Source organism: Eimeria necatrix, genomic scaffold (assembly GCF_000499385.1).
Source record: "Eimeria necatrix Houghton genomic scaffold, Enh_scaff43, whole genome shotgun sequence".
NCBI lineage: Eukaryota > Apicomplexa > Conoidasida > Eucoccidiorida > Eimeriidae > Eimeria > Eimeria necatrix.
This window is the reverse complement of record NW_013654802.1, coordinates 45,918-56,903: the sequence shown is the minus strand read 5'-3', so window position 1 is coordinate 56,903 and position 10,986 is coordinate 45,918. Positions and strand designations below refer to the sequence as shown.

The window sequence follows — 10,986 nt, the reverse complement described above, 5'->3', positions numbered from 1 at the left end:
TAAATTTCCGGTAATGGCGCTTTTCCAAGGGTGGAAATACGTGCGCTGGTGCCTGGGAGGCTTTCCGAGTTAACTAAAATTGTTCTATATCTGCCTGGGGACCTCTGCCGTGTTGACGTAGAAATTTCTGGCTACACTTCATGCAATGTTCGAACAAGAGCAATGCAGCTCGTGTTCATCAAGGCAAAGCGTTTGCTTAGGATGGTTCCCTGTTATGAGCGACAGTATTTGCGTCTTACTGAAGCAACGCTGATCTAACAAGGCACCAAATTGACCCAATCTGAAGGTTTTCGTGGATAAGCGCGAAAAACTTGACTTCGAGGATGCCGCTGCTCGTGACGTCATTAGCACTAGGCCTTTCTTCAAATACGTAGCGCAGTGCTTTCTAAATTGCTTTCCAATGAACATACTGCTTAATTTTTCCAGAGTGTAAATCCTCCACGGTTGTTCAACAACTCCAACAAACTCGTCTGAATTTGCTTGCAAATCAACTATTTGTGATGCCTTCACTTTAATGATTTCGGGCCGAACGAATACTCAGGCCTGTGCTCTACCCGTTTACTCCATCAGCCACACTGGATCCAATAGAAAGGACGCTGAAGTTTGATGAAGGGAATAGCTGTGGAAGCTCACATCAAAGAGCGGAAGACGTTATTAAGAAGTAGAAACATCAAAATATGCATCCAGATGAAGCAATGAAGCGATTTTGTCTCTTTGGAGCGGACCGCCATTCGCAAATGCAGAAAAACTCAAGTCGCGAAGGGACTAGGCGCGAACACTGCTTCACGAAGACCCTTTCTGTTTAGCACTACTTTGACTTGTATCCCAGCATATGCCAGGGGAATATGGCTGGCCTTGCGCGGTCACGGAACAGAACAACTCCCGTTGCCAATTTCTGTAAGTGGAACCGGAAAATCCAAAACCGAATGAAGTATGATTTCGTGTTCCAGCATACTTATGGTGCATCTCTTCGCGGGCATGGTCTAGTGGCTATGACGTCTGCCTAACACGCAGAAGATCCCGGGTTCGATCCCCGGTGCCCGTATTCTTTCGCTTTGCCCCTCCGTGATGGGGCAAAACTGCAGGGCCATCCATATTGCACGAGAATCCATAGTACAGTCATCTGTAAAAGTCAGGTGGCATAAATCAGCCACCAATAACTATTAAATGAGAAACATTCAGTAAGATGTCGCGTTATACGCGGAGGCAAACAGGACGTTAACTTTCGCCCCTCGTTGCGCTTGTGCATATGTGCCTTTCCCACATTTCTAACGCCTTTGCTGTGTTGATTACTCGGTGAAAAAGTACAGGTCCTTTTGTGAAAGTGGCTGTCACTTCAGGGCCGAAGGCAGTAAGTGTGCATGTTAGGTAAGAGCTAGAAGTGCGCACACAACGCAGTCGATAGACTTGTGTGTGTTAAAAAAGTAATCTTTAAGGAGTGCTCTGCATCAACTCAATTCAGCATGATAGATGCGTATCTGGCGGCTTGTACAGCGGGCGTTTGGAGAACACCTTCCCCAGTAGCCCCTTCGGCCTTGACTTAAAAATACGGTAGTTGAGAGATGAAAGTGAAAGCAGAAAATGGAGCTCTCATCGACTAGTCTCGGTACTACGCCATATGCCTTGCGGCCTTTGCTTCCCTCAATAAATTTGCAATTCAGTTCAATCTACTGTTTAAAAAAGGCCACAAACTTGCCTTAAATGCTGAAGCGCTCAACTGGATGAGGCTGCCTCGGCTTCAAATGCGTAAGATACAGCGTCCCCCCAGCGGTCCTTAGCAGTGGATGCCCCTGCATAGCCCGCTGGATAAGTCGCTCCCCGCGATGACTTTGCTGTTTGCGGGTGCCGCGAGGTAGCCCCTTCGCCATCAGCCTCTACCCAATCATCTAGTACGCAAGGCCGAGCGCGAGAAGAAGCACCTCTGTCCTGTTGTTGATCGGAGATGGTGCCTTGGTGCGGCTGCTGCAGCTCAGTGTCCGCAGTGCTGTCAGAGTTTGTGGAACCCCTTAAAAAGGCACCCAGTCCAAACGCCATTCGAGACAAAATTCCAGTAGTCGCTTGAGACCCTCTCTCGAACTCCTCAGGCGTCCAGCCCAGGCGGGCAAGTGCTTGCTCATGTTGAGCTTGACTGATCGCACGCTTCCTTCGAAACTCTTCCAGCATCTTCCGCTCTCCTGTCTGCACTACTCCATCTGCAAATACCCCCGCTAAGAATGCGTCATAGCTAAAAAGGGCAAGTCGTGCAGCTTGAGCACGCGACCGATTAACCAACAAGGTCGTCAGGCCCTGAACTACAGGGAATCCCAGATTTTCGGGTTCCCGTAGTACAAATGCAGCCAACTGCTCCAAATCTAGACAAAAGACGGTTGTTTCGGTGATACAAGTTGCCGTAGACGGCGCTGTCACTACTCCCTCCTCCCGAACGCTCTCAAAATCATCTGAGTCTTCCTTCGGTGGTGCGCTGACCTCGTGTAGTGGCAGTTGCTTTTGCAGTCTTCGTTCGAAGCCCATTTGCTTCCCATCCGACGCATCAGCACTCGCTACGTCAGTTGCTGCTGCGACTGCCGCTGCAGCTGCAGCTGCAGCAGCTTCCGCCACCTGTCGCGCTCCTTCTGCAGCTGCGGAAACCCCGCCCTTAACAACAGCAGCGGCTGTTGATGTCTTCATTTCCCCCCGTGAAGGAGACCTTGTTTCAAGCGTTTGGGGCGACTCCGCTGAAAGTGCAGTAGCGGCAGCTGTGCGCACTGCAGCAGCAGCGGTTGCTGCAGCTTCTGCAGCTGCAGCAACTATGCCTGTGCCGGGTGTGGCTCCCTCTGCTGCATCGACACTGCTTTTAGACACTGCGGTCCCTACTGGGGCCGGTTCTGTGTGGGCTCTCGCTGATTGCACTTCTAGTGTGGACTGCAGCAGCTTCTGGTGTGGCCGCTGTCGTCGTCCACGGGTGGAATCGGCATCCTGAGCCGCCAACTTAGCTGTTTCTTCTTCCGATGGTGCGTCCCTTCCATACGCTCCCATCGCCACATTCTTTCTTACTAAATCTCCGCCTTCAGACATGCGATTCTGCTGTGGCTGCTGCTGACTAGCGCCTGTATGTACTACCTGCTGCGTTCCTGACTCTACTGACAAGGCAGGGCCTTTTTCCTGGAGACTGTCGGGGGGTTCGTCTGCGTGGCTTGCCAGCGTCTCAGGAGGTGTTGCTGCTGTGTGAGAGACTCTCTTAGCTGACTGTTTCCTCAAAGCAGCAAGATAAGAGAGAAAGGGTTCCACACCGAGGACAGCCCCTGTGTCTCCCCCTCTGTAAGTGTCCACTGTCTCTCCCCCCTGAGAGATCTCGACAGCTCCACGCGCCACGAAACAAAGTGTCTCACAGTTGCTGTTTTCTTGCTGCAAGACGTAACCCTGCGGGTAAGTCTGCCAAGCGCCGAGCCTTAGTAAACGACGAAACTGTCTTGGACTCATCCCAGCGGGGAGGAAGTACCTTTGAAATAAGTCGAGTTCGTCTGAGTTGAACGACACCTCCCGGTGCTCAGTGTGAACGCGCCACAGCATCACAGTGTTCAACACCAAAAACACGACATTCCACAGAGCAGCATCCGTCAGTCGGGGCCGTCTGGACCAATTATAGGAGAAGTAACACAGCCCTGCAAGCAAGTTGAATGTCCGAAGAAGCCGCATGTCAGCCATCAACGTGGCCGTTAGAGACAGAAGAGACCCAGCAGTAACCACTACATTTCCGTTTCGATACATCCACTCAGAGATGGATGCGCAATAAGGAGCCAACAGACTACGTAACTGCCTGTACATCGCACGCATGCGCTGACGCAGAAAGCAGATCGAAGGAGGTCGGCGGGCAGAGGATGTGCGTGAGGAAGCCCGGCCCACTGGCACCCTCAGAGGCGCCGCTGACGCAGCGCTAGCAGGCTTTGCCTTGACTTCCTGCGGCATTTGCTCTTGTGATTTTTCGTGCAGCTGATCTTGTGCTTTCTGCTGCACCCGTTCCTGCGTGTCCTCTTGACATTCCCTGACATTTGACGCAGTTGAATCGCTTCCACTAGGAGTGGCGAGCGCTTGTGTTTCCTCATCTTGCATCGTTGTCTTCGACTGGAATCCGTCAGAATTAGCTGCAAAATTAGCAACAGTTTCATCTACATCAGAAGCTGTGCGCAATGTTTCTTCTTCTGGGACCTTAGAAGCCGGATCAATTGCTTGGTCATGAATTCTTACAGTCTCAAGTTCTTGGGCAGCCGTAAGCTGCTGCTGGTGCTGCTGCTTAAGCTGCTGCTGTACTGCATCCCCTTGTAGATCCTGGCTGATCACTGAGCTTCCACTAAGCAGCTGCTTTCGCAGAGCTTGCAGTTGTTGCTGCCTAGCGTGCGCGAACTGCCTGTGGTTCACGACTGATTGCGCTTTGCTGAGAGGTCGCCACGACCTCAGTAAAATCCGAGGCGGCAGTCGTGGCCTCGGGCCTGTACGTGGCCCGCCCACAGCTCCACTTGCTGCTGCTGGTGTTGCTTCTGGAGTTGCGCGGCTACATTCTTTGCTCCGCTGTTGCCTAGCTCGGTGGAACAACGGCTTCAGTAGTCGCTTGATTGCGACGTTAAACAGGATCGGGAACTGGAAATTTATTGCCCCACCCCAAGTTACATCTGGAGAGCCAGGAGACCCTATAAGTCCTAGAAGGCTTCCTTGCCGCCGCCGGCGGCCGATTCCACGGGACGCTGATTCTTGTTTAGAATCGCTCACTGCTTCTGCTGCGTTGTCTTTTGTAGCGCAATTTGCTGCTCCTTCATCGACGGCTGCTGTTGCGTCTGATGTCTCCAGTTCCGGCAATCCTAATTTCTTCTGGGTCGGAAATGAAGCAGCAGATGTAGCAGGGTTAATACCAAAACGAATCATTCTATCCCCTTGTGTCCGCATCGCAAAGGCAGCAGCAGCAGAACCACCGGGCGGATCTATTGAAGCAGCTTGGGGCAATACGGCACCTAACCAAGCCGCTGTAGCCTCAAAACAGCTCCGGGCAGCCCGGCCTCTGCGCCGACCAATTACAACGTTGTTTTGCTGCTCTAACTGAAGTCTATCGTCCTTCCCAGTGGCGGAGCAGGTGCTCGTTGTGTTGCGGGCCTCCCCTGCATTGACTCGAGCTCTAACGTATCTTTTGCGCCTACCGTAAACGCAACATACCGCATCCGAAGCTTGTGAGGGGATGTCGCTGGGCAAATTTTCAGCTGTTTGAAGATGGTTCTCGTTTCCGTACGCTGCGTCTTTTGTGCCGTCTGGCCCATTCGAGCTGCACGTGCATCTTTCTCTACTGTAGGCATCTCCGACTGAGTGTTCGTTATGCTGCCGAATATCATTTTCGGCTGTAGGATGCTCCACGCGCTCCGAGGATTCTGTAGAAGCCGTCTGTATGACGTCCTCAGGCGTGCCATGCAGACACTTTACTTGTGCGAATTGATGCGGGAGCTGCTTGTGATGCTGCTTCTTCTGCTGTTGAAAAACATGCTGCTGCCGTGCAAAAGGCACAGATGAGCGGACCAGTGGGACGATCCACCGTCTAGTGCATTGTGGTCCTCTGATACCCGCGGCAGCTGTACCGCCAAGGGCAGCGCGTCGGAGGGCAGGTAGTGCAGTTGCTGCTGGCTTGGGCGCTTTTCTGTGGAACAGACTAAAAGCATGCATCTCTGGTTTTCACATTTCGGTCTTCTCTGCAGAAGGTGTGATGATGACGGTCGTCGCCCGTTGGCAGCACATGAACCGACGGTTGCAAAAAGTTCACCTTGTACCAGGAAACCACCAAATGTAGCTGTTATAAGCTCCTACTTCACGCTCTGCAGCTTTTTTTGGGTTTTCTAGTCCCGGAAAGTCCGGAAGGCAGGCCAAGTTCATGTGGTGAACTCGCTGGAGGACCGGGAATGCACGTTGCTTCCGTCACAACTAAGTCTGCGCATGGGGAGCTTACGCTGTTCAATTGAGCCAGAAGTAATGGAAAGACAAACCTGGAAGCTGCGGGAAGCCGAGCACGCAAGTCCTGAAGTCACTTCGGGTGCCGACTGTCTTGCCGCCCTGACTCACCTCCGCCACCACAACAGGGTTCCTGGGAGTGCGCAGCCGAAGTTATAGTATTAATGAAGTAATCGTCACCCTCAGACTACTGAAACTCTTGAATATCTTAAGCTATAAAGGTTGGGGGACAAAAAGTGACGAAAAATGTCTCTGAGAGTTTCCTGAGAGCGCCGTTGTGGACAGCGTAGCTTCATGATGAACACAAGTTGCTGTGGCCTTTGGCTTCTTCCGCGCGTTCCCCAGAAATGCAGGAGTAATCTAAGTAATTACTCAAATCTTTTTTGTGGAGCTTACCAGCAAGAATGACAGCTTTGCGATAACAAAAATTTGACGCTTATAAGCATCGGCTTCAACGTTTGCTCGCCGTTGCTCCGGACACAAACTCCATTAGGGGAGTAGTTTTGAATGTAGCCTCCCTTGGAAAGGAAAGGCACACGAAGGCTAGGGTAAAATCTTCAGCATGGGCATGCCAAGTAAAAGAGTCACAAATTTAACGTCGAGCTCCTCAACTCACTATGCTTGCCTGAACGTGCGTACCAGCGTGAACTCTCCTTGATGCTTTCATCTGTCCCATGCTTGAGACAATGCACAGTGGTTGTGCCACGGAATCAGAAGCCGCTCGTAGGTTGAAGTGACTTGCAAGCCATTACTGCTGAAATGGGGGTCGTTCAGGAGGGAAGCTTTTGTTCTGACTTGAGGCGCGGCTACACCTCTTTAGCGTGCGAAAGAAGTCAAGGCTTCGATTTTACAACATCCTGAAGTGTGGATCCATGGAGTGATGCACAGCTATGTCTGGAACTTATTGGCTGCTGACGATGTCAGTGTCCCACTTGATGTCCGCTAGAGGACGCTGAGAGTAAACTTTACATTATTACTGCTCTATTTACGTAGGCGCACTGGCTGCTTACCCACTCTTTATTGCTTCTCTCAAGGCAACTACTACGACAACTGCTATAGCCATTCCTTGTTTTGCTTCATATGCTTTGCATGCCTGCATCCACTGGACGAGGCATGCAGCATATTGCATTTTGTATGGCCTTACAAAAATCCGGACAGCAAAGGGCAGCTTTTAAGGCGCTGTACACTTTTAAGAGGGGAAGCGAAAATGAAGTAACCTTAGGCCGAGCCCCGCCATGTTGGACTTTTCGTAGCTAGCCTAGTTTGCCCATGGAGAACAGGTTGTGTTGTGATATCACAAAAATGGGAATATCCCCTTGGCGGCTGGTTGAATTGCTTGTGCTAGCAAATATCATGTGTTCACTTGCCACAAACCTTTGTTTTGGGCTGTTCCCCAACAGTAGTAGCTGGACTCGTTCCACGAGTATATCAAATAGGAAGCCTGATATGAAACAACAAGATCAGCTAAGCCGAGGATTTTTCGCGACACTGCTGGAATCCAGTAGGATGGGCTGACACAGACCGCTGGTTCCCCACTCGTTGCAGGCCCTATGTCTAAGAGTGTGATAAAGGGAAGGAGAGAAAAAACACCGATTGGCAGCTAGCAAATAGTAACTACTCACGAGACACAACGAAGAGAGCACATTTCCAGTGGAAAGCAGACCAGCTGCGTTGCGTCATCATTGTAGAATGGCACATGCTAGAGGAGCTGCGTCTCCTAGTAACTCTACGTAACTTAGCAAATTGGCAAGTGAAGGCTTTTATCATCTGGAATTATGAAGCTACACGGGCCTGAAACAGAGCAGCAAGGATGCAGAACAGAACTTACTAGTGGAGATGGGCAGCTTGCAGAGTACAGCTCAAATGCTGTGACACAAGCTCTAGGACAACTATATCCATGCTAAAACAATCAAAAAATGCATTCAAGGCTTGAAAATGTAATTTCGGATGTTCCTGTAGGGCGTTAATATCTACCTTCTCTTCCCCTTCGCCGTCAAGTATGCTGTGGTCCGGTACCAGCAGCATCGTGCGCGTCCCTCAGCTACCAACCAAAAGCTGGAAAGAGCGCTTACAGCACAGCCAGAATATGGCATGGTGGATAAATAATGAACAAAGAAAAACTCATTTGGATGGGTAGCCCAAAGGCTCTTTGTTGCTCCCATAAGCCAATCCACAGAGGCCGAGCCGTTCATGCTCGAGATTCCTGCCCCGCCCACCTGAGGCTGTAGGATTGCTCCGAAATTGTGCCGGCAGCTTTCTACCGAACTGTGTTGGCTTCTGCTTTGGCTCACATGAAGCAACATAAAGTTGCTAATCGTTCACGATGATCCGTATCTGGTCCTATTTGCGCCAATGGCTGGTCCGGACCCCAAGCGCATGTACCTCGCGATCAATTCGCAAAACATAGATAGCCTCAAGAAAGAGAAGCCATATTGGAGCAAGCCATTTGTATTCTTGAATCCAACGTAAGCTGTGTTCCTCGTGCGTTGACCGTACGCTCCTCCGTGAGGCTTTAAGCTAAAATCTTGATCTCTCCTGATAACTTTCGTTGTGACTGCTAGAAACATTAAACCTTCTCGTATTTAGTCATAGCAAGGAGTTAAGTTAAGCTGTGCTGCTTGTGGGATGTGGCAAGCTCAGCGGGACAGGCATCAAGTACACTTCTCTTCAGGCTGCAATGATGCTTAAGAAGATGAAAATTGTGGATTTTCTTCTTGACCAGCCGGCATTGGACCTTACCGTGAAGAGCACTGACGGGAAAAACACTGTGACTGTTGCTGTCGAGGCAAAAGTATGGTCCACGGTCTTCAGTGCAACCCGTTTGCAGTTCGCGTGCGCGACCATAGGCTCTTGGTGCCCCATTGGTGAGGATGTGCCCAAGATTTCGTGAGGTTCCGCAGAATTTTTTGAGTGCGTTCGCTGCAGATGGGAGTCCCCACTCTGGAAAAAATTCTTCACAAAATCGATTTGCGTAGTCTTGCGGAGGTCGACTCGTCGGGCAAGGGCCCAATAGACTATGCGGATCCTGGTTCAGACGGTGAGCGCCGCAGCTAAATGTTTTTAAATACAACCTGTGTAAGTGTCTCTTCATGCATGGCATCAACGGGCTGCCAGACGATTAGAGGGGCATCCCCATTTTGCGAACTTGTGCAGAGGCTTTCAGGCTTTCACGCTTCATGTGACGACTTTTTTATGTGATGCTTTTGAGCAGTTTATGAATTTCTTCATTCTATGGGGTGCAAGACACGCCAGGAGAAAGAGGTAGCAATGGCAGGGTTTTTTGGAGAAAACGTGAAGGGTACTGTCCCTGGAATCAATGAGCATCAACAGAGGCGCAGGGAGGCAAACACACCTAGAAGGAAGTCAGGCAAGCGGAACAAGAGCGCTGTCACGAGCCAATCAGAATCCCAAGATCAAGCGAAGACGTCTAGATCGGCACTGTCGGATGCGTCTAATGGCACTGTTGACGAGTTAGACGCCACCTGGAGGCGCTTCGATGACATTGATGAGCTGGAAAATGCACTCAAAGCTTACGTAGATGAGTGGGGGGACGATCATGAAGACGGAGATAGCTGTGTTCATTGGCTTAAAAGCATCGCACGTGCCAAGGAGACTGGAAAGACTGAAAAGCTGTTGGCAAAGTGGAACGACAGCATTAGGAAACTGAATGGAGACGATGAAAATGAAGCCAAAGAGGAAACGGTAGAAGGCGACAGGAAGAGCGTTAAAAGCAGAAATTCTAGGGGGAGGTCAACTCGTAGAGCTTCCTCGACAGGCAGCGTCGATACGGAAGTGCGGCAACGAGGCCGCTCTACAGGCTCCATCACGGTGGACCCGGAAGCCATCAAACTATTCTTTTCAGGCAAAGCTGGGGACCAGGTAACTTGTTAGGGCAGTTTTGTAGGGAGTGTTTCTGCAGTGAATCGTTACAGCTGCGGAGGAAGCCTTAGGAGAACACGTGCATCCGTAGCTGACTTCTGCGCGTTTTCATTTGCTCAGGTGAACTTTAAGAGCAAGGGAAAGAACACACATCGCCTTACTTATGTCGTTTCGTCGAGGTCGGCCTCGGTTGCTCCGTCTGAAAAGCGAGCTGATTAGAAGGAAAAGCGAGGACGTCAACAGCATTCTTGTCTTAGAAGCACCACTTAAAGTTGCCGAAGCAGGCTTCCTCATTGACCAGACTGCTGATTGTTTGCCACATTCGCACGAGACGGCCAGGATTTTTTCCGACACCACATGTGGGGCAGTTTCATCTTCTTGGCATAGCAGTTGAGGCCAGAAAATCTTCAGGCGGAACAGCCAGTGCTAGGACAGGCATTCATTGCACGCTGGCTTCTCCCAGCTCATACGGGCCACCACGGTCATGCTTTGAAGCATCTGTGGGACTTCCAAGCTATTCCCAAGCCCCAATCGGCGCTGCCACCTCGATCGCTCACGCCGCCGCGTCCTCTCTCTTGCGTATACTTGCTTGTTGGGGAAATGCACAATACGGATAGCTTTTGCACGTTGGTGGCTTGCTCGTAGGTCAAGCCATCCAGGTCATACCAGCAGTTTTTCGTTTTAGCAGTGGAGTTTGTGAAGGTGTCGGTTCGGGCGGAGGTCGACAAGGCACGGAATCCACTATTGCCACAGGATGCGGAGATCAAGTGCCAGTGAAATATCAGGGTGCTCCGTGCAGCTATCCCAGCAGCCCCCTTGACCTGAGCATGCTGCTCAGCTGTTTCTTCACTCAGCCCGCCCCCCGATTTGCTTGTTCTCTTCGGTACTCAACTTCCTGCCCTTTGCAGGGGGTCCCGAAAGAGTGGTTAAGCGAGCAGAGTGCACTGGCGAATTTTGCGCTACAGGCTTTGCACGCTGGTGTATGTAGCGTCCATCTCCTTTATATTTATTCTACTGACAGGTATACTACGTAACTTTTCTTGCCGCAATGGCTGGGATAGCCAAAGTACATGCGAACTAAAGAAAAAAAATTGTATTGTTGCGCCAAAGAACTATTCGAATCCTCCTTTGGTTTGACGCCACTTC

General features: G+C 50.8%; 2 protein-coding genes across 2 annotated transcripts; one reads left to right on the top strand and one right to left on the bottom strand.

Moving 5' to 3' along the window:
* Window positions 1-1,713: 1,713 nt before the first annotated feature.
* On the bottom strand, window positions 1,714-5,679 carry ENH_00054040 (hypothetical protein, conserved; the record flags this gene model as incomplete). Its single annotated transcript, XM_013583743.1, has 1 exon — window positions 1,714-5,679. The coding sequence occupies one exon, from the start codon at window positions 5,677-5,679 to the stop codon at window positions 1,714-1,716; it is 3,966 nt and encodes a 1,321-aa protein (XP_013439197.1).
* A 2,634-nt stretch (window positions 5,680-8,313) lies between these two features.
* ENH_00054030 (hypothetical protein, conserved) lies at window positions 8,314-10,617 on the top strand (the record flags this gene model as incomplete). Its single annotated transcript, XM_013583742.1, has 5 exons — window positions 8,314-8,426; window positions 8,602-8,752; window positions 8,887-8,998; window positions 9,173-9,840; window positions 10,486-10,617. The coding sequence occupies 5 exons, from the start codon at window positions 8,314-8,316 to the stop codon at window positions 10,615-10,617; spliced, it is 1,176 nt and encodes a 391-aa protein (XP_013439196.1).
* Between the last annotated feature and the right edge of the window lie 369 nt (window positions 10,618-10,986).